The sequence below is a fragment of the Phasianus colchicus genome, chromosome 2 (assembly GCF_987193195.1).
Source record: "Phasianus colchicus chromosome 2, bPhaCol1.hap1.1, whole genome shotgun sequence".
In the NCBI taxonomy this organism is placed as follows: Eukaryota; Metazoa; Chordata; class Aves; order Galliformes; family Phasianidae; genus Phasianus; species Phasianus colchicus.
The window spans coordinates 14,153,738-14,178,089 of NC_143437.1; the positions used below are offsets into that span (position 1 = coordinate 14,153,738).

At 38.1% G+C, this 24,352-nt stretch overlaps 1 protein-coding gene across 7 annotated transcripts in view; it reads right to left on the reverse strand.

Annotated features, from left to right (window-relative positions):
• The window catches only part of PLCB1 (phospholipase C beta 1), a 376,089-nt gene that overhangs the window by 112,627 nt on the left and 239,110 nt on the right, over positions 1-24,352 (reverse strand). For all 7 annotated transcript variants that reach the window (XM_090134858.1, XM_031597889.2, XM_090134862.1 and 4 more), the window contains 2 exons: positions 23,294-23,460; positions 3,106-3,252 (listed from right to left, as the gene is read on the reverse strand). In XM_090134858.1, the coding sequence (XP_089990984.1) occupies positions 3,106-3,252; positions 23,294-23,460 (314 nt within the window). The remainder of the gene's footprint in view (positions 1-3,105; positions 3,253-23,293; positions 23,461-24,352) is intronic.

Genomic DNA, 24,352 nt, shown 5'->3' on the forward strand with positions numbered 1-24,352 from the left:
ATCTTTGAACTAGGAATGGATCAGTAGGATCCACCTCTCCTCCTGACCTGAACTCCTTTGCAGCCCGCCCTGCCTCTCAGGAGAGAGAGAGTCCTCTGCATAGGCGTGCAGGAATTTATTTTCAGAGTAGGGCACCAAACTGGTGCCTCAGCAAACTCCTAAGACCTTCAACAAATATCATCTTTCCTCTGTGAGGCAACAACAGGTTACTCTCCACCGATTTCTTTTTTAGTTAAAGTTAACTGCTAAGTTAATTTAATGGCTGAAGTAAACACTGTAGCTGTGGAAGCTGCTACCAAAAACATGCCACAGCAAGCAGACGGAGGTCTGCGGCTTCCCTCCTTTGAGGCAAAGTTGTCATGTTCAAATCTACCTCATCTCTAAAACTCAGCCCTTTTCCTCAGTGTTGCACAAACGTTCACAATATTCTGAAGGGGAATAATGAAACAACCCCTTGAGTTCTCCTACCCTCTAGTTCACCAGGAAGGACTTGGTGGGGCTGGCAGACACCAGAGACCTTGATCTTCTCAGCTGATCACCTGAGCTTAGAACAGCTTGAGGGGCATGAAGCAGCCAGTCAAAAACCGCTCTTGCTCTCAGAACAAGCTCATGCTCAGATTGAATACTGCCCATAATTCCTTCCTTTCCATATGCTGTTGTCATCTTGGAAACTGCAGAGATACTGTTTTGGAGACTTTTAAAATGACGAAGGCTTTAGAGAAGGGCTGACCGCAGATGACAGACAGCAGTTGTACTGAGGAATCACTAAGAACAGAAAAGCTGGAGGATGCTACAGGAGCGACCATAGAATCAATAAAGGAGAAGAGAACATGTTTCTCACAAGACCCTTTATAGAAATATCTGAAAGTACCGGACTGTAAGCAGGGAAGCAGATGTCTAGTGGTTGGTGACCCTGTACATAGCAGGGGGTTGAAACTAGATGACCATTATGGTCCTTTTCAACCCAGGCCATTCTATGATTCTATGCTCAGGGTGAGTGACATAGTCCCCTGCTGGCTACGTGCTCTGAAGTGATAGCTCCACAGTCTACTGCTGCTATTCTTTTTCTTCAAAGACAAAACATATATTATAGACTTGTAATTTTCATATTTAGCATGTCATATATGCAACAAGTTGCAAAGCCAATGTGTGCAATGTTAGCAATGACACATAACCATAATTTCTCTTAGACTTTGGGTGCTGCTGAGAGAAATGCTGCTATTTCACTCTCCACTGTGACAACCTGAGGCAAAGCAGGTGAGAAAACAGAAAAAAAAGCAGCTGCACTTTAAGAGCTCAGATGAGTAAACAAAACAAAACAAGAAAAATGTGACACCAGTGAGAGACAGGGAAAAAAGTTTCTAAAAGATATTCTTTTAATCTAGCCTAGGCTCACTGTAAATCCCTTCTTTATCAATGAGTTTTTACCTTAAAAATTACATTTCCCTAAGAAAAAGAAAGCACTAACACTTCTAAATAAATAATCAGGACTTGATGTACAGCCAAGGGTTTCTAGTAAAGGCTAGGAAAATGATCTCGGTAATTAAAAATAAATTCAGAGTGTGCACATGTTTCTTTTTATGTTATAATATTGTTTCTTCGTGTATTCTTTTTCTGGGTTTAAAAAACCAACAAAGGGAAAATAATTGGTAGAATATTAAGAACAGCAATAATAAAGTAAGGCTGGATGGAATGGTTTTCTTATTTTTCTAATAATTACTACAAGATTAGTTGCTATTTCACATCTCCTGTGAGGGCAGAGGTGTTACTGGAGCTTCGCTTCCAATGCCATAAGCACTTCAGCTGGCCCTTTGAAATCTTGGGATAAAGAATAGTTTGCGATCATTAATTTCACAGATTTCAGCTGAATTAAGTCCTTTCTGGAAGACTGAAAATGTAATGTCTATTGTTGTATTTGGTCTAGTCTCAATGCAAAATCTAAGGCTGTCAGTTTTTGTAATACATGGATAAAAATCGCATCATAAATCTCACTGTAAGCCAGCTGCCACACACTTATTGAACATAATGAACCCACTAAAAGGCAAGGGCATGTGTTTCGTGCTTCTAAATGTGAAAATACACACTCTTAACTGGAATTTGAAGGAGATTTGAACTTAGTTTGCTCCATCCCCTGAGTTTATTCTGATTTATTTCCCCCAGTTTACTAAGTCAGGAATTTTATGCTAATTTAAGACCGAGGTTCATACTTCCAAATGGAATTTCTACAATTCATTGGACATGCAGGTGAAGAAATCTGCAGATGCAATTTTGAGACAACATGAAGACTTTCACATAAAAATCAAATGGAATTTGGACAATTTCAGGGTTCTAATTCACAGAATTTTATGATTCTAAGGTGAACTTTCTGCTATAATAACTATGTTAGGTCAGCCATGTTACAATTAAAAATTTAGAAAGGATTGGACTAATAACAAGTTTCCATCCTTAATTCTGGCTTCCACACTTCTAGACTTTTAGGACATGACTGTCCTGATCAGCTCTGATATCTGTAGGATGGTACTGGCTATCAGTGGTACTGATGGTACCTAAAAATCTCAGCTCAGACATTAGATATGTAGTCAATGACCAGATTTCCAATCCTTGCAGATATGAACTGACTGTGAGAAAGCTACATGCCATGTTGGGACCTCTCCAATCTCTGAATCAAAGCAAATTTCACTGAACTCACAGAACTGTGAGATTTAATATTTAAGGCAAATTTATTAGCTACAGAGATGTTTCCTACTGATTTTGCATACCTGTTTGGCTATTCTTGGTAGGCACAGAAAGCACATTGCCTCTCCTTCTTAAATAAGAACCTGTTCTTGGAATCCTACCTAAGTAGAAGGAAACTTTCCAGGAACCTCATTAGCCTTCATCAGACATTATCTAAACAACACAACTGTTGCTCATCTGTTAATGAAGAAATATTTGATGTATGAGTTGGAGCAGCTAGAAAAACAAATTATAAGTGTTACCCTTGCTTCCTTGAAGACTAAGCAATGCATCACTTACCACTGTCACTTCTGGTATTCTTTATGGTATCAAGACAAATATACTATGAATCCTTGTAAGAGAAGAAATCAGATCTCTCGAACAATATACCTGTGAGGTAGGTGTTGTGTGAGGAATTGATGAAATAGTGTGACAGTGGTTGAGACATATCTTCATTTAAATCCAGTTTCTCAGGTGGAACAACGCCATTTTCTTCTCCGCTCAGATATCGCATAAATCCATCCACTGATATCTGTCCTGAGAGAAACAGAAAAGGGAAAGCACCCATTACTTTCAAGTATAAATTTTATGACATACAGATATTGTGGCAAAAATACACTTACATGATGATGTATGCAACAGACTGGTCTTTATCTAGTTATTAATTTATATTTTTTTCTTAAAATGATCTAATTTTCAGCCGTATCAGTTACATACAATGTACATCGTACATCTCTTTACCTGTACCAAAGAAAGATCCTTTCATGACCAGTGACAATCAAATGCACAGGAAAATTAGAGTTACAAACTGCTACACAAACAGAGGAAATAAACCACGGTGTATGAGGGAAAAAGGTTGCTTTAAAAGCAAAGAAATCATCCCTGATGGAAGAAACCAAGAAACGAGCAAAGAGAACCACTCAAAGAAAGAGGTTAACTTCAATCACTTTTGAATATGACTCAGTGTGTTGTATGATGGCTACTAAACTGCAAAACAAAGTAAACTAACTAAATGAACTACTTTTCAAGTGGGAACTAATCTTTTTAAAATAAATCTTCTACTATTGTAGTGTTAGTGCTGATTTATACATTTAGAGTAAAAAAAATCCAGTAGTCTATATATTAACATTAAACTGAACCAATCTGATATATTTTTCTTTACTTGATATTTCTGCAATTTTGTTTGGATTTCACATGCAGATTTACTTAGTTTTTAGCTTCAGTTAATTCAGTTACTTCTTATAGTAAAATAGAATTTCTGTAGCTGCTTCGAGATTCTCCAAAGATACATGACTGATAACTTCCAACAGTGACAATTTCTTACCTCTTGCCTCTACCCCAAAACAGTACAGCATAGTATCTCTACCCAAAAAAATCTTTAGAAAACTGATTGTGGCACTGAAAATGGAACAGTTCAGTTCCTAGCACAGTTATGTTACTCTCTCCTTCAGTGTCAACTCTGTTTTATCTGTAGAACAAATACACTTTTTTTTTTTTAATGTATGAAAAGCAATGGGTAATCTGGAATCATTTTTGTAAAGCTTGTAATCACATGATGCAAATATAGTACATAAAGCCTTTACTTGGAATCTGTACTGTACCGTGGGATTTGGCTCTTGATCAGAGAGGAAAAGATGCAACATTCTTAAGTTCAAATTAAGTTAATTTTCATAACAATCTAAGATGGTAGCATTAAAATGAACCTATTCATATGACAAGAAATGCAGTGATAATACCGAGCAATGCAATTACCATTCATTTTTATGAGAACAACTGTATGGAACAACTGGTTGGAAAGAAAAATATCAAGTCCACCCATGATTTTAAGACTGTAATCTGAGTACAGTCTTGCCAGGCTCCACAGCTGGTTTGTTATAGAGAAATTAATCATCCACATACAGAGATCTATATACTTTAATTTTTACAAGAAAAAACATAATGGAGAAAAAATCAGAAAAAAAAAAAATCCCTCCACTGAGGTTTTTATTGGAACAAAGATTTATGAACAACCAATCTGCTGCATGAGTCTACCAGAGAGACATTATGAGTGTAAACAGTATCAACTGCCATCATGGAGTTAGCTTGAATTAAAATCCATTTAGCAGAAACACCGCACCAAGTTCACAGGGATTTAAATACTGTTTTTTTTCACACCAAACAAGCAACATCCTACAGGAAAAAATGGGTAAGATCTGAATGGGATAGCTGCTATATTACAGTGATTTGCAACTTCTGATGTTTTACACAGCTCAAAGAGAGTCAACTTCAGTATCTCTATGTTGTTTTGAATATACTCCTTTTTGTCAAAGCAGGATGCTTAAAGTTGCTCTGTCATTCCTTTTCCAGGCCAAAATGAAACACAGTGGTTTTTGTACATATCATTCCTCCAAAAAACCCAACCCAGTGGCATCATAATCACACACTGTCAAGAAAGAAAAGCTTCTTTTCACTGTACAGAAGCTCAAGCTAGCTCCCATAGGTGGTGTTCAAACATCTCAAAGTGATCTCTGTTTTTAATACTCAAGAATATACCTGAATAACTCATGTTCTTGCAGTCCATCCCTGTTTTACAAATAGAGAACTGAAGCTAAGGTTAATTAGTGGACAATATACCAAGGTAAACTTGTGGATTAAGTGAGGACTGCAAAATCTCTTCAAGTCTGTTTGGGTGCCTGCGGATTAAAAGGAAGCAAGGCTGAGGGCCTGCGTTTCCATTAGTATTAACATAAAGCACAGCAAAAACTATTCACAAGTATAATTACATACTTTCTGAGCAGCACAGTTATCTGAGCTTCCGGTGGTAGAATGTTATTTCCCGCGTCATAATTAAGCAGTACGCATTTCATAAAGTGATCCAATTTGCAAGTATCAAAGCCGATATTGCACCAGCGAGAGTTTGACTGTGAAACAGAGACGGCAGATGTCAAAGAGACTTTGTATCCTGGATATTAAAGAGTAGATTGCTTGTGACCAATGTCAATGATATTCTGAGGCCAACTACAGCGAGGATGATCCTCAGTGGAAAGTAATCAGAAATGAAATAGCCTCAATTTATTGGTATGATTTGTTCTTTGTTTTTGTAGGCATACTACGAATTTACCTCAGACAATAGCAAGAAAAAATAATCTGTGATCATTTCTTCCAATGATACCTGTCACCTCTTATCTTCAGATACATATTATGAAGATTTCATGGTATGATTAGATATAGAAAGTAAGTAAAGACACACAATAGGAAAAGACACATGAAAAAGACAGACTCATTCCTCTACTTTTCTTATTTTCACCACATATATAAATTGCCTTACAGTCATCTAAACACTAGGCCTTCAAAGCAACTTTTAAATATTTTGTGTGCTTTATAAATTTAAAATTGTGGAGTTAAACGGCTTGCCATTTTTTCTTTCAGTGATGCCTTTTAAATTTGGTCTGATGATACCAGAACAGAGGCAGACACTAGTACTGATATACTACTGCCCACTTCACCGGACAGTGGAACTGAGTGCACCCTCAAGTTCACTGAAGACACCAAGCTGAGAGGTGCACACACAAACACCCACGTATTTGCCACGTGCACAAAGCTCCCCTTCATCGCCACACGCTTTACTTCAGATTCAGTAGCCTTGGGCAGCTGCCAGCTGCCCACCAGGCCTCTCCCTCATTCCCCTTCGCAAAAGGATGTCAAAGGGGACTGAAAATAAGATGATAAAGCTTGTGAGTGAAAACAAAGATAAGGGATAACTCACCAATTATTGCCACAGATAAAACTGATTCACCTTACGGGAGATTAACAGTATTTTAGGCAATTAAAACCAGAGTGGGATAATTAGAAGCAAAGATGAAAACTAAATCTCCTTCCCTCCACCTTCTTTTCCTAAGCTTGGCTTCATTTCCAAATCCTCTCTCACTCCCCCATCTGGGGAGGAGATTTCCACAGGGAATTGGGAATGGAGATGGCTCCATCCTAACATCTCCACTCCCTGCAGGTGGAAGATGTTCTTCTCTGGTGGAGGCTCTCAGGCGCAGCCAGGCAGCGCTTGCCCCGAGGCCTGCTGCCCTCCCCTCAGGGCTCACAGGGCTCCTTTTCACACTTTTCTCAACACATTCTTTGCAGATGTGCAGCATTTTGCCCTTAAACCTCCTTTCCCAGAGGTGCCGCAGGCATTGCTGAGCGGCTAAGCCCCACCTGCAGTCATTGGAACCTTCTAGAACATTCTGGAAACAGCCAGAATCAGCAGGAGGCTGCAGGGAGCAGCCCCAGCTCCCCTCACAGGGGATCCCACAGCCAGGCTCCACTTCTTCTCACACAGCTGAACTGCCTTCACCTGTGCTGACCCAGTCCTTCACCTGTGCTGACCCAGTCCTTTCCCTAGGTGCTCAATCAGTGGTTCAGGCCATGACTCAGCAGTTCCATACATATCTCAACGCTCATCTATAAATTATGTCAACTTTTACATAACTATAGAAATGAATCTGAGCAATAACATAAAAGCAAGAGAGGTGTTGGAAGCTCTGAAATTGTCTTTCCATCCCTCTCTTTACATTTAAGAGTTTTAATGCTTTCCAAAACCTCTTCCCCAAATGAGAAGGAAGCTGCTGAAGGAACAGGACCTTGACTCCTACTCTGTGTGGGTCCAGGGTTATTCCTGCTCTGCTTTTCTGCGTTGTGGATTTAAATACTGCTTGCACTCAGTTGCACATGCCACCACATCCTTATCCTTCCTCTACAGTCCCCTTCTTCCCTTCACTTTTAACATTTAGAAGCTGAACTTCATCTGCCATTCACTTGGCGTGAAGTTTGTCAGTGACTGACTTGCTAGCTGTCTTCAAACCTCATTCTCCAACACAGAAAAGGAGAGGAAGCCCATTCAGGGGACTTTAGGAATGCTCCCGTGCTCAGCATTTCACCTGCAACAAAGCATGAAGCAGCCTGTGAGCAAGATGTTCCACAACATGTCTTGAATAGCTCCAGACAACATGCTCAGCTGTGGAATCAATGCAGAGAAAAGTCACCAGATTCACAGTCAAGTGAAGTCAACTGAACTTGATATTTTTTTCAGGAAATTTTTGGTAGGAAAGAGAAGTGATTTGCTAATGAAGGATGATATATTTAACTGGGCTGCTGACAGACACTTGAATTTTTCAGGCTGTGATCAGCTTCATTAAATGAAACATGTGAAATGCTTGTGCAGCAGCTTGATCTTTTTCTGCATCTCTGGCTCCATCTGATTGCTTCAAAACAGCGACAAGGGAGAAAAGACTATAAACATAGTGGAAAGCTCTGAGTATTCCACAAGACTTTATTAACAGCTACAACTTCATGATTGCATACTTTCCAGATCTTTTACACAGGATCAACGACGTAAATGCTCATGGATGTCAATTTAAAGAAAAAACACTTTAAAATATAGCTGTCATTTTGCCTGTAAGAAACAGGGCCTCCCTGGGGTCAACATTTGTCAGCTGTAAAAGACAGGAGAGTTCACTTCTGCCATCTCAAATACTTTTTTTTGGAAGCTGTCTTCAGGCAGAGGGCATACTTTTCTTGACAGACATACTAAAAATGCACAGAATCAATAGGGGTAATGAAGTCAACCCATCAATTTCTTCTGTTCTATGGTTAATGTTAAAAATATTGAAGAATCAATCTAATTGCTCTCTTCTGCAGCTTATGGGACCTGGAATCTTCCCATTCCTGGGAGATGGTGCTTGTAAATTTGTCAGGAAACAGGAGTTCTAGCCTGCCAATTAAACTGGTTGATAGGATATGCCATATTTTGTGAACACGGTTTTCAAAGACTGCTCTATCTGAAGACTTACTGTGTTGTTATAAGTTCTTTATGATCTTCTTTGACTAGAACTAGAGAATCTCACATCAGGGGCCTGTGGCAGTTCTTTTGCATGGGTAGAATATTTTGCAGTTTCCCATGCCATCCTAGAAATTGGTAACATTTGTATGTAAAACTGTTCTCATGCAGTCTCCAGGACTGCCAAAAACACCAACTGCTTTTGACACAATTATCTTTGTTTTAATGAGACAGGTAATTTGAAAATTTCCTGCTTACCCAAGCTCTCCAGTGTGCCAGCATGACCAGCATACTGTTCTGGATGTGGAAATGCCTGTGGATCCTTGGGAGCTTGCCAGCTCAGCAACTAGAAAATGTAAACAAAGCCCTGCTCACTCAACACCTGCAGCACCCTCCCAAGCATAAGATAAAGGGATGTGAGGTTCAAAGCAGGGTTGAGATTCTAGAAGCTTTTTCACTGGGTCAGTGCCTTCTGCAGAAGCACAGGATAAAACCCCAGTAGTGAAGCAGTCTGTCTGAAGGAAATGTAAAACTAAGGCTAATCCTGCAAACTTCGCAACCCAACTGCTTGAATTAAACTTTGTCTTGTCCCCCATATTTCAGCAGGTAAGCTGTATGCACAGCTACCTGATTGCTACGTAATCTTCCCCTGACCTGCAAGCATGCTCAGGTCTGTCCCCAGGAGCCTTTCAGTTCTTTGGGTAAATTTTTGTGACAGAGCAGGACAGAAAGAGAGACACAACAGAAAGGAGAAAATACAACATATTTTCTTATTCTTGTTTGCACTTCAGTCACACAAGTTTAAAATCAGTCTTTTTTGGTTCCTTCACAACTGTGAATGTGGATGTTTTTGTATGACAATTAAAATGCCCTTTCCTTGTAAGGAGTCAGTAGGCCTGGCTGCATGGATCTTTAACATTTTTTTTTCATATATCTGAAAATTTAATACAGCCTTCCATTTGTTTATGCCTGTGCTGTTCTTCATTCAGTTATAACAAAATTGGAAGGTTCAATTCTGCCAAAGGATTTACTTAAAGTAAAATAGAAAATAAATAAACAAAAACAAACAAACAAACAAAAAAAAACCAACTGACACCTCGTATCTCCTACTCAGCAACAGAGAATTATTGCTGCATTTTGTCTAACAGAGAAATCAAGTCTATCTCAATGCAATCTGTAAAATTAATTACATTTATGGTAAACGCATACAACTGAGCAAGTCCTCTCAACTCAAAGATCAAAATCCACCAGGGACAAAAGGTATTTTAGAATCTTGTGAGAGATCTGCACAATATGTTCAATTGTGAATTATATTGCACAAACCAGCTCTACGTTTTACAGCTCATTAGATATTAAAATTCTCGTTCATGGTATAAAGAAGGATGGCCATGCCCTTGATGCACCTCTTGCCACTGGCCACACTTCAGTTACTAAACGCCTCCTAGGTTTGCGTGCAAGCAGAGAAGTTCACAAGAATGAACTCACATAAAATTCACAGTGTGGGACACAATGTGCCATAGTGACTCTGATAACACTTGCAGTATTTGCGCTTTTGGAAGTGGTGTTGAAATCCGCTCTGAAAACAAGCTTTAAAAACATGTTATTATAATATTGTTATGGTGTAACTGGAATTTCAGTCTGTACAGAGCTTTGTAAACTAGGGCTGGACAGGAGTGCGCTAAGTAACACCCTCTTAACTGCAAAGTCATTACAACAAGAGAATATGGTACAAGGTCAGTCCAGACAGAAAATGCTTGAACCCTACAATTTTATTACTGCACCCCAGGAAAGTCGATGCTGCTCTACTTCACAAATATCACTTGGAACAGAAAAGACTTTCAGTTCTCTGATTCAGATTTGCAGATACTCCCAAGCATCTACATACCAACCATCATTTATACGGAACAAGCAGAGGAAGACAGTATCTCCTCCATGTTAGCAATTTTCTTAGCGATTAGCAAGGCAAAATATTCACGGTACTAGTCAAACAGTTTTATCAAATAATAAGTAAGGGGAGGAAGAGCAATACATTTTAATTGCTGTATCTGAATATTAGTGAAGCATTTAATAGAGTTTCTAAATTCAAATTATTCCTAATTGGAAAAAACCAATCTGCAAAAAGAACAGACAGAAGTAAACTGGGGTCAGATTAGAAGATCACAGTTCCTTTGAATCTGAAAGCTGAACTGCTTGAAAGAAGTTCAGAGTCTGCCACACTGATCGGCAGTAGGTCTAGATTCATACAGTCTTTTATAATCTGAAAAACTAGAATTAATAACAAAATATTTAAAGTACAACAGTTCTCTGGGAGCTGATATCCAAACAAGATGATAAAGCCGTAATGAACCAGATAAATGGGAAAGAAATCAAACCAGAACATGCAAAATGGTAGTTAATAATTCTAAAAAACAACAACTCAAAATGCAGAGCTGAAAATGCCAGATCCATCATCCCGAAAAGCAGAGAAGATAGAGAGTATGGAAACACACTTATTTGCAGCAGCATCAAAAAAAAAGCGATTGAGAGGTAAACATGCACGGTATCAAATATATCAACGTATATATCCAGAAAGATGTTTAGCCTACAGACATAGGCATTCCTACAGATTCAATGAACATAATGCTTTGCCAGAAAACAAAACAAGCTTTCTTTGGCAGTGTGTTCTTCAGAAAAATAAGAACCAAACACTCAGCAACAGAAAATCCAGTAAAAAAGGAAGAGACCAAGACCCATTGCTCTGCTTTTCAGTGGGGATACTGTGGTAGGACACAGGGAAAGTGGAATATAAATAGAAAATTGCATCTCATATACAATACCCCAAAAAAATGTTTACTGAATGAAAAGCAGTCAGAGAGAGAAAATGCTGGCTGGTAAACATGCTGTGCTTAAGTAAGTAAAGTTTGCTCAGTATCAGTGAATCCATGCAGAAATATCACATGTCCAAGGACAGTGAGATCTAAAATATTTTGCAGAGTAAGGATCATCAAGCAAGTAAAGCAGAATTAAATGTTTGAATCAGAAAGGTTTGTCATTCAAATGAAGTTATCACATCTATTTAATCATCTGTACAAATGCACACAGAAAACTAACACTGGATACAATTTGTTATTTTTTGCAATAAAATGTTGGTAAATGGAAATAAGATTTTTTGGAGTGAGTTTTAGAGGAGCTCAAGATTCTTAATTGCTTTAGAGAGAAAATTATAGAATCACAGAATGGTCTGAGTTGAAAAGGACCACAATGATCATCAAGTTTCAGCTCCCCTGCTATGTGCAGGGTCACCAACCAGCAGACCAGGCTGCCTAGAGCCACATCCAGCCTGGCCTTGAATGCCTCCAGGGATGGGGCATCCACAACCCCCTTGGGTAACCTGTTCAGTGTGTCACCACCATCTGTGTGAAAAACTTCCTCCTAATATCTAACCTAAACCTCCCCTGTCTTAGTTTAAAATCATTCCACTTTCTCCTATCACAATCAACCCTTTTAAACAGTCATACCCCCTCCTGATTATATGCTCTCTTCAAGTACTGGAAGGCCACAATGAAGTCTCCCCGGAGCCTTCTCTTCTTCAAGCTGAAGTATTTCCTAAAAGTTAAATATTTCCTATAGGCTTTCAGGCAAGCCATCCCAAATAGCAAACCCTAAATTTTTATAATAAAGAGGTCACTTCAAATACCCACAAAAGAAGAGTTCTAAGGCAGGGGACTACAGTCTATGAAATGTACGTATTTGTCATTAGTAGTGCTAGAAAACAGTAACACATACAAGCAGGGGAAATTTTGACCACTCTTTCAAGATCTTAATAACATTTTTTCTTCCTCAAAATTTAAATGTAGGAAACATTTCTTTTAATGGATATTGATTCTCTAAACTTTTATAGCAGCTTTAAAAACTTCTGCTGTATAAAAGCAAGGACACTGTTCAGATACACTGGTAAGCAGAGGTGATGTGTAGAGAAGTACAGTTGTTGGAAATTGCCATACTGTAAAACAGTGTTTTATTACTAGAAAACAGTGTGCATATACATATATAAAATTTGATAGCTAATAAGCTCTCAAATGTCCAACAACCTGATTCAAGCACTTTTGTATTACAGCTCTTTTGCTATACACATTTAATCAGATCCCTATATATATAGCATTGAACAGTTTCTCCTTGGTTCTCATCTCTTTTGAGTGTTCTGTGGGCATTCTTACTTGTTACTTACCTTATTGGTACACTTAACCACAGACTCCAGTTATGTATCTAACTTTTAAAAAAACTCCTAAGACTATGTTTACAAAGCTGTAATAATGCTTTAGTCTTTGCTTGACTCTACACTCAGCTCAGCTACACTGTTTTATACTCAGTCACAGATAGCTCTTTTTTTAAACTAAAATAATTTCTGAAATATCAGCACAAATGCATACGTATCTGAAAATCTCCTGATTTTAAAGAATGTGGGAAAATCCATGGTGGTAGAGATAAGCAAACATGCTGTCCTAAGTCTCAAAACTGAAACGATGATCAACATCATCTCTAAGTTGGAAATTCCACATCTAAATCTATCTAACAAATCACATGGACCTGCAGTTTGTTCCTTGGCAAGCATTTCCTTTTCTATTTTTTTTCTTTTTTGTTCCTTATACAAATTAAATTTTGCTTGGCAGTCCTGGCCTTATCTGAGCAGTTTTTTACATCAGCTCCTGTCTTCTAAGTTCTTCCAAGTGAGGGACCTTGGCTATAATCAATCAGAGGGAATCTATATCTACATGATTTCAGCTGCCATTGCAGGACTATATGCAGAAACATGCAGGAATGCAAAAGATGTTCCCACAATGTCAAGGAATTCTGTCCTCAAGACCTACTCACTCACCATGACTGTTATTTACATATGACTATACCTGCTACTTGGGACTTCTGTTGAGGTCTCCAGCAAGATCCAGGAGAAGGAAATGCTTAGGGCCCAGCAAATGGGCTGGTCTCATTTGTTACATGAGGACAAATTAAGTCAAGGCAGAACAGTGAGATACATCTCAGTATCCCAGCAGAAATCTTAAACTTGGCTATTTCTGAGTGGTTTAAGCCTCAAACTTCAATCATCTAAAGTAATGACTATGGACAGAAAGTCTATAGGGTTACAGGGTTTTATGGGTAGAAGTATGTTCTCTTCTGCTTTTCAGCCCAGATGCAGTAAGAAATAATTTCTGACAGGATGTGTTTTACATGCTATGGGAAAGTAGATAGTTTAGATCCAATTAAACATCTAAAAACACTACAAAAACACTTTCATACTAGTTCTAGCAGTGATAAGCACATTACAACATGGCAGATTTCTTTGATAGTCAGGGAACCAGATGAATTTTTTAAAAATAGACAAGACAACCATTAATCCAGAAATACTACAGTTATTCCTCACAATCTGAAGGAAGGCAATACTGGAACACATCACTGCCTTCCCAGACCTCTGGAAAATATGATCTGCAGAATGCCTTGTAATGATCCTGTGAGACGTAATAACTTTAAATGGTGGCTTACTTCCAATTGCTAAGTTGCATTAAAAGATATCTAAATCTACAGATCTTTTTTCTCTTAAGTGATACTTCTGTACATAAGCTATTGGTGCACTTGCCAAAAAGGCTGTTCTGCAGCATAATGGGAAGAGAGAAGTGTGAACATTCTATAGGTGTGAAAATATGCTTGGAAAAGCCTTCATAACAGTTACTATTTTTAGTTCCAGAAACTCCTCCAGTTGTAGAAAAGTTTTAATATTAAAAAGAAATGGGAAAGAATAAAGGCATGGTTGTACAAAGCCAATTCATGTAAACTAAAAAAAAAAGACTTCAGCTCCTTAGAAAGGACTTCCTTCTCTGTTCCTTAAACTCGGTCTTGCAGTTGCAGGCATTGCATTAATTGCTTTATACAATCCCTTTCATGAACAAACTGAGCTCTTGTGTTTGTTGTTGTTGTTACTGTTTTTCTTCTGTTCTCATTACTACCTCTGATAGTCTGTGCCAGAACCATAATGTTAGGAAACTTCTCCTAATTTCCAGCTTAAATTTATTCAAGGCCACTTGATACCTTTGTGTTCTTATGCCAACATTGTCTTAGCTTACCACTTCTTTCTGCTTCTGATGTATTTATGGGCAACAGTCATATTCCAGCTGAACTATACTGTTATAGGAGATGATTACATCTGAGGTTACAAGGGAAAAACTTCCTCATATGGTTGTTGAATTGTAGTAACAGACACTCCAACTGTGTTAACAGCCCCGCTATGACAGCTACCAACCATACAGAAAAATTCAGGGATCGTTGTTAGCTTCTCAAGGAAAAAACTCTCAATTTATCCAAGTCAACAAAAGAATGAGGAAAAAAAAAAAAAATGGCACATGAAAGAGAATGGGCAAATGTCACTGAACTCGTTTGTGGTAGAGCCAAGAAAACTGCTACTCTGTCACCAGTTTTACATTTCACCAACTGGATCACAGCAGTTTGTATTCCATTTGTCCTCATGGGCCCTTTCCAGCTGCAAAGCACTGCCTTAGTAGCCATCACAATGAAGAGGCGAGACCCAAAATGTTTATTCGAAGTTTATCTATGCTTGTTTCCTTTAGCACTCAAGTTTATGCTGTTTTATTTTTTCAGAAGTAAACTTTATTTGATATTCATCTTCAAATCATAAATCCTTAATGTTAAGACTGAATACCTCCTTGTGTTCCATAAAAGAAGCAATGGCACAGCAACAAGAAAAAAAAAAATGCTGTTTAACTTTCAGAGTGAAATTTCTATTTATGGGCTCTGATAGTCGGAGGCTGAGTCAAACACAATGCAGACAGGCAGCAGCAGCAGAAAAATGTTTCTCCAGACCCCCTGAAAAGCAGTACTGATGCAAGATACTCTTTTTCCATCCCTGAGCAAAAGCTTCAGATGAAGGGAATGATGCAGCCCCACGTATAGTCCAAGACCTACTCTTATGTTGGCTTCACGGTCTTGCCACTCCAGGCTCTTTGAACCATTTTGTCTTAGGATGTAGGGGACTGCCTGTAGGCTTCATCCTGGGGCCCATCCCCTGGACGTGAACCAGAAGTTACTATGGTCAGCTCACATACTGACACAGGTGTGCTCTAACTGCTGAACATACATTATCATGACTAATTTATGCTCTGCAGCTCTGAAGATATGAATTCCACAATATGTCTGTCCATTTGACATTTGTCACAGTTTCACTGACATTAGTGCAGCTATTCCTGGTATCAGATATTAGTCCCAAAATGCATTTCTGCAAAGCTTAGTTTTCTTTCAAAGCATCCACAGCACATACAGAAGATTAGGAGACGTTCCCTCCCTAGAATCCTAAACCTATTTTTTAATGAATGCTATCATTAATTCTAGGGCAATAGCAAAAAATAACTCTATGCATAAGCAGCTACATCTCAGAACCACAGCAGGTCCTACGCTTTTAAAATGCAATCGAAGAAGAAAAGGTAAAAACTTTAGCACTTTTTACTAAGCCAAATACTGCTGTGTTATTGTTCACTGTTGCAAAATCCATTATTACTAGTTTGCATCACTGTTTAATTTCATGTTATAAAGTTGCTACAGTCAAGATAGGAAGATAAAGCACTTTATCTGTAAAGTGGATGAAGAAAGGGGGGTTACAGGATATCATAATTGAGGATTTAACATTCTAAAAGATATTTTCATTTGAGAAGCAATCTTCCAAATAATTGCAAGATATGACTTTTACAACTTCACTAATAACTCAAAAAACAAACAAAAACTGAAAAGGAAGCACAATACAGGATAGGAGCATATTTACATATTTACAAAATTTACCTATTTTACTTATTTTCATAAGTATAATTTCCATGAACTTATTTTTGGTGATGCATCATTCACACCAACAGTTGCTGCATATATGTATATAGATTTATTTATATTATAATATATTTATATTTAAAAAAATGTTAAAGGGCTTTCTAGCAAGCTCTGTAATGGCACTTGTAGCAAATAACATGGGATGGGCTACGACTTTTGTGTGGTGACAACATGCAATAGGCTACGACTTTGTGTGGCTTACACTTTTGAGACAGTAATAATTTGTGATTGGGATCTATTGTTTTGTTGCCATTTAAAAATGAGAAACAATGCCGAGTGCAATCCTCTTGAAAACTGGAATGCTGGAAAGCACTATAAATCCCAAAGTTAATGGGCTTTTTGATAAATACTCTTAATATCCAGTGTTGCAGTGAGAAGGCTGAAAGGGTTTGGAATACTTTCTACAAATGCTTCAGTGCCAGCAAGCTCCACAATTTGACAGAATGGTTTATACATCAGAATTTATGCTTTAAATATTATGAAGGATGTCTTAGAAGTGCAGCCACAATTGCACAGTACTTGTTTTTGACATTACAATCTGTTGCCTAGGGAATGACCCCCTTCTGCCACTGAAAGAACTCCAATGTGTAATTATTCTTAAGCAGTTAAAACAGTTACTAAAAGGTGAATTTAATGTAGTGGGACCAAAATGCTTAAAATGTATTCATGTTTAAGGAAGGAAAAACACATCTGTCCTGAAGCAAATATTGCCTGTTTTTAAGGCAGAAAAACACATGTAGTAAATGCTGCATAAAATGAAATGCATCTTAATCTAATGTTAATTGCTTAATTTACTTCATTATCTAAGAAAAAAAGAAACGACAGCACAACTGTCAATAAATATGCACTAGAAAAAGAGAATTAATACTGAAATTCAAAGGAAGTCACAAAACCAGCTGCCCTAGAATCTTTCTCAATGCATGCCTAAATAAAATGGACATGCAAGATTTGTGAATAGGTGCAGTATGGAAAATCTAAAGGTCTTTTCTTCTGCAGATGTTAAGGTCTGGCATTTTAAAATAAAACAGGCAAAGACAGAATTTAAACAAACGCATATTTAAGACAAAACATCTACTTATCTCAAAAATGCCCCTAATAAGTACAAGCCAGTGTAAAGATCCATTGGTCAGGAAAATCTCCAAAGCCCCTCCAGACCATTTTAAAGCTTATACTACAGTCAAGACAATTTCTCCCACTAAAAACACTCTGAAATAATAGCTATTAATAATCTTTTTTTTTTTTTTTTTCTTGCTCCCACCAAGTAGGATGGTTGGTAGCATGTCTTATTGCTCTAGAATGACTTCAGCTTTTTCATTATTCTATTCATCAGAAATTATTTCTCTTGCATTCATCACTGGGGATATAGCTCTTAGTCTTGTATGCTTAGACTTTAGAATCAAGGGCCATCACTCCCAAGAGCTGGACACCTCAAGCAGAGATACCTGAAATTCAACATCGATGTGCCTCCTCCTACCTATAATGTAGAAAGATCCTGAACAAATTTATTTCTATTCAAGCTTTCTTGAAAGTAAAAGCAAATAAGGAAATTCTCAATCAACAAAATTGGCAGCTGATTTATTAATACCCATCCCTTTATCTGCACAGTAATTTGAAAAGGAAATCATTTTAGTAGTTATGCCATCTACCCACTGAAAATGCTTTGTAACCTGAAAATGCCAAATTATAAAATGCTACTTAACCAAGCCTAACAGCCACACAGCATGTTTTTGCTGACAGCAAGAGACTGCTCAGCAGTACCAGGAACTTCTTTCTGCCTCCACCTGATAAGGAAACATGCTATACATTGTACAATAATCTCCTTCACTATACGGAACAAAACATTAATCACAACAGCTTGCTGCAACCACACTAAAATACCACTTCTTATGCTTAACTTATGTAGATGTCAAGCCCATGTGTCTGCTGATGTTTCAAAAGCTCAATCACATTCCATATACAATATTACAAATATAAGTGGCATGCAGAAACACAAGCAGCCTATTTAATCAAAACTGTGCAACCTAAGGCCTTCATCCAGTAAGCTCATAGGCATGTGATTTTACAGGTACCTAAGAAGCCATGTTGCAGAAGTTTAAAATATATAATATGCTCTTGCTTACCATGTTCAAAATACTTCAAAATGTAGCTGCAACATGCACAGAAAAAGAGCTATAACAGTGATTAGAAAATGGAGAATTATTAGATGCCAAGTGTTTCACATTCATTTGATGTGAAAGTTGAGATTCAGTATGACCATTCATTAGAAATTCATTTAACTTGCTATGAGAGAAGTAGAAGTAATTACAGGAATTAAAATTCAATAAAGAATTAATATGATGTTCTAAGAAATGGAGCATAAGAGATTTTGTATAACTATTCCTTCTTCCCACACTACCCATAAACTTAAGCATATGCTTAAGGGATTTACTTCACTGAGGCCAGGATGTTCTGCGTATTGCAAACATGAAATCTTACTCCCACAGCATACATGCTTTCAGCAAATACTTTAATTCCCTGAGAACTGAAGCTATTCGTTTCATCTTTGCAACTTGATGTGTACAATACAGGGGAAAAAAAAAAAAAAGAGACAATATATAGCAATATATACTTTGTAAATCTTTGTAAAAGACAATTAGAAATCTAGGTCTTGTGGCCCTAAATACCTGAAAAGCAAGGATATTTGTCACTACACTTGTTTAAGCCTTTTGTAAAGGGTATTTTCTCCGGTGATGATACAAAAACTACACAAAGTGAGAACCCAACAAATGAACGTGGCTTACTGCACGAAAATGCTGAACATTAATTCCTTTATTTCAGTGGGAGGTCTGAACACAGGATTGGTTGTTTAAATAAATATAAGTAGAAATACTATAGAAATTAAAGTGAAAGTGGTGAGACCTTCACCACTTATGTACATGTTACTAAGTGCCTGATGTTCTAATAAAGGGTTAATCTGAAATAAGAAAGAAACAGAGTTGGTCAGAAAGGCAGCTTACGAAAGCAAAACAATATACCTGTCAGCAGGCACGGGCACACAAACACACATGCTGAGCAAGTGTGAAGGTGCAAACTCTAGAACAAACTGAAGAAAAAGGATTTAACTGGAGTGAAGGCTGGCAATTTATATCACCCAATGTTTGCAAACAAGCCTTTACAGTCCCTACTACCACAAAGTACTTTAAATCATTCATTACTCACAAGACATGGTTTAAATTACAGCTATTTTCCTCTGTTCTGGACCTTGGCTGTGATTTATTTTTATTGAGTTGTTTTTCATTGCCAGCAAAGAACAAATACATATACTGCAATGTCAGAAATTCTGGGCTGCTTCTCGAACCCAAACTCTGCAAAACGTGCTATTCCCTGCTCCTATTATTTAATTGCATTGGTCTGGTACAACAGTGATGAAGTCATCCTCAGGCCACCCGTAATTTGGTTCCCCATGCTGTTGCATATAATGTAATTCTGTCACACCATTACTTCTGCTTGTGTGCCTTGCCACATCTTTCCCACGCTGTTCTTTGCTTCTTGGTATACCACATTTGTCCAGAGGGGCCAGTTAGTTGGGACCTCTTAAAATCAAGAAATGACATGGGTAGGAAGGGAACTAAAAGACATCCAGTTCCCTGCAGTGGGTACTGCCACCAGATCAGGCTGCCTAGGGCCCCATCCAGCATGGCCTTTTTTGCCTCCAGGGATGGAGCATCCAAAACTTCTATGGGCCAGTGTCAGTACCTCACCAGCCTCTGAATATTTCCTCCTAACATCTAACCTAAATCTCCCCTCTTTTAGCTTATAGCCACAGTTAAAATCTGTATATTTCCAATTGCACGATAAGAATGTGGTGCAGAGCCAAGATCCTGTAGAAGTCCAGATAGATGACATCAGTTGCCCTTCCACTGTCCACCAGCGCTGTCACTCTATCATAGAAGTCCAGCAGATTTGTCAAGAACAATCTGCCCTTGGTAAAGCAATGGATTATATGGAAATTACCCCAAGTTCCTTTCTGTTCATAGAGCTGCAGGGTTTTGCTTTATGAGAGAACGATGCTGGATGAAGGTTTCTGCTGTCTTATTACAAATTTTGGCTGCTTATTCCAGTACCATAAGGTTTCTACCCACGCTAGTTATTTTAACTGACTGTACTGGGGCTATCTTGCCCCTACCTCTCCACTGACCTTGGCCCCAGCAAATAAGGGCACTTATGTAATATAGTACAAAATATAATACAGTATCTGAGCAACAGAGATGGGAAGTTGAGGCCAACAAGCTCATGGGTGTGTAGTACTGGGCCACACCTGACTGTAGTTTGACTATCTTCAAGTCAACAGAAAATAACATCTCTACTCAATGGTCCAAGTCAGTATAGTTTTAATGGTAGGGAATGCATCTGTGAAGTGTCTTCAGTCTTCAATAATTCAGCCATTCAGCAATTCAGCCTTTGAACAGACCTTCATGACAGCAGAAAGCTTAAGTAACAATTCTTTTCACAAAATGTGGCATTGCAAGGTTTTAACATTTTTTTTCAATTCACACTGTTTTGGCAACATTTTACAGGCATGCAGTATTTGTTGGCAATTATTCCACACACCAAGTGTAGGATTGAGTATATACCTACAATTCATTTCATATACAGCGAACTGCATTCCCAGCTCAGAGCTAAAGTATTGAAAATATTGTGTCCCCATGCTGCTCCCAATTAGCCATTTCATTTAATTTTAAGACAATTTCTCAAGATCTGCATGGGGGCATGATTAGCAGAACATGCCAGTTGCCACAACTCAGCTGAGGGCAGGATGCACAGAAAAAGGTGGTATTTGCAATGCTGAGGTGGATGACAGGTTCTGCCAGTCTTGTGAGAGTTTGCTGGACATCACTGCATGAGTTTGAAGACAAAATAAATACAAAATAAATGGACTCTGACTTGACTTTCCCTTTATAAATTCAGGGTTTTCTGAGAGAACTGATTCTGAAAAAACACTATAAATTGTACACAAGGAGGGAGGCACCTGTAGAAGAGTAAGTGCACCAAGTGTGTGTATTAATGTGAATTAGGGTAAACTGTAAGAGTCCCACAAATCCTACTTAGAGGGTGCTGGCAAATACTATCCTAACAGACTTCTTTATGAGGTTTGTTTCATGCTCCTTCCTTATTGCTAGTCAGAAGGAGGTTTCACTGTGACTTAGGAGTTGTTAGCACACTTTCTTCTAATAAATCTTTAATTTGCCTTATATGAAGTGCCAATATTTGGGTAATAAGAATAATTTTTTATATACAGATTTCCTTGCAGCTGATATGAAATAAGATAAGCACAGAGCAATATTCTAATATTTGCACGGATGACAAAGGAAGTCACGGTGTTTTCATCCTGTGCCAGTATTCTCACTGACATCAAAAGACAGGGTTGTGTAAGCATGACAAAGAAATAGGAGTTAGCTCTCCATCAAAACACCAAAATTATGTGGACTACAGAAATAAGAAGCCTTATGAGAAAAATTACAAGTGTTTTGCTTTCAGACAATGTTGATGACTGTATCAAGACCCTCAGGTTGACTACAGGCAGCCACATAGAACTTGCAGCAGGGACAGCTGAAATCTGCTCTGCTGCCTGAGAGATGCTGTCAGGGCTCTCATCCAAGTGAGGTTTGGGGAGGTGAAATAACCTGCAGTGTACAAAAGACTCACACAAATTTACAGACATCAGCTGAATTACCTCCTGCTCTCTATATTAAACACCATATTCTATTTCTGTGTGCACGTTTGTTTCCATGCTAGCCTAAGAGCCAGCCTGCTAACTGCACAGGGGATTGAGAGGGCTGCAAAAGCACTCAGGGTACAAGATAAGCAGTGGCCTCTCTCAGCTGTCTGAAACCGTACTGCAAAGAAGCACAGACTGGGCAGTACAGGGAACCCAGCCTGGGAATAAAACAGGTAGAATCAGATGCAGCACTTCAAGAAGCTTGGACTATAGAGAGGTTGTATATTTTGACTAATTCTGTAATTGTGACTATGGACTCTACTACAGACCTAACAGGCTTCACGTAATTACTTTGGGCCAGAAGCTGCAGCCAATATTCTAACAGTAGAAGAAAAAATTCTATTTATAAAAAGCTACTGACAGGATCCTGCCTTGTCAGTTGTATTTAACTGAGGATTCAAAGACTTCATCTCTTTGATGCTCTTTTGACCCTGATTCTTCAAAGGAGAATGCTTAGCAGCTAGTAAGGATGGGTCTGAAATCTTTGAACCAAAGCAATATTTTTATACAGATCTGCTTTTCAGGATATTCCCACACCCCTAGAATTTCTAAGTTATTAATACATTAGAAGCTGGGGTAATCATCGGGACACGTGGATTGGAATAAAAGTAGGATGCAGACACAAATTCAATGCTATTTTTACACTTGTAACAATAATCTGCTGAGATGTACACAGAAGTTCTTTCACTCTATTTGGCAATAGTCCCAGTTACACCCTAGACAGCACCTGAGATTTTCAAAAGGGCATTTTCTGTGATTATGGCACACTTTATAGGAAAACAGAGGACTAGATAGAATTATCATCATCCTAGCTTTGTTGCTATCAATTGCAATTGCTTTTATAAAATTCACATTTTGGTCAGTGTGACAGTATGGTTTCTGCTGAAGTCTGCATACCAAAGCAACTGTTCAGAACAATTACAAATACAGAAAAATAAATACCAAAACCAGATCATCCTCTCTAAATTGATTCCAACTAAATACATTTAAAAATTAACCACACAGTGTCTAACAGGCCTGTATGATTCAGCAGCAAATAGTTGGAAACGCAGTTGGATTCTGAACCAAATTTTGCTCTAGTACGTACTGCATTATAATTTATTCACAGTTTCAAATCAGAAACTGAGCATAATGAGAAAAGAAAAACCACTGACCTTTCTTTGCTAGGTTACTGTTGGGTTCATATTTCTCAATCAGTTGTTGAACTTGTTCCTGCTTTAATGGTGGATAAAGGATTTCATTTAATCGTGGATCACGTTGCTTAAGATTTATAAATTCCATCATCTGATCAACAGTAAGGTATGGCTTACTCTTGGCACCACTAGAGAAAATTAAAGCAAAAGCAAAGCAATTAAAATATGATTCCTTGAAATCTTGTTCAATGTTTTATAATTTCCCAGGGAAACTGAAACAAAATTCAAACAATCATAGACAAACAATTGAAAAAAATCGATGTTCCACTGGGTCTCCAGACTAGTTTACCTTGCCAGCATTTAATGACAAACATTCTTCATTAAACATCTAGGAGCAAGATTTTTAAAAGCATTCAGCATTATTGACATCAATGGCAAGAATTAGAGCAATGCTAAAAGCTTTTCATTCCTCTGAATTCCTGGAACAAAGCAATCTGAGAAAGTAAAAGAGATGATCTGGAATTCAGTCCTGAGCTTGCTGCAAACACTCCACTGCAACTCCTGGCCTACCTATTTGGTTTTACTGCTAAAAAACAGCAGCCCTGACTTAATTATGTTAATTATTCCGGTATTTGCTTGTTTTATAAACCTGCAAAAAAGAAAAAAATAAAAACAAAAAAACCCTAAGCACTCTGCAAAGTAAGTGAAAAGATGTCTATTTAGAGTTAGTAAAAAGAGTAGAGTTTTGGTACAATTTGTACCCAGATGGAAATCTATGAAGGCCCATTGCCAGGTGCTTAGGTTTTTCCACAGCACTTGGGATTGGCCTGGTTCTGCTCTGCAAGAAAGCAATGGGAAGTCAATGGAAGCAAATTAGGTCATAGCTGAGTTCTTCTAATACCTCAGCCTCAGAGAAAATAAGCACAGAGAGGTGTAAAAGAACACATGCTGCAAAGATACAGTAATTGTTCTGGTGGTCTTGTGATGTATTTCAGAAATTGTTTTCATATTGCTTCATGTTCTGATCCCATTGATCAGGCTCTGCTACAACTGTGAAGCACAATGACTTGCTCTAGGGGC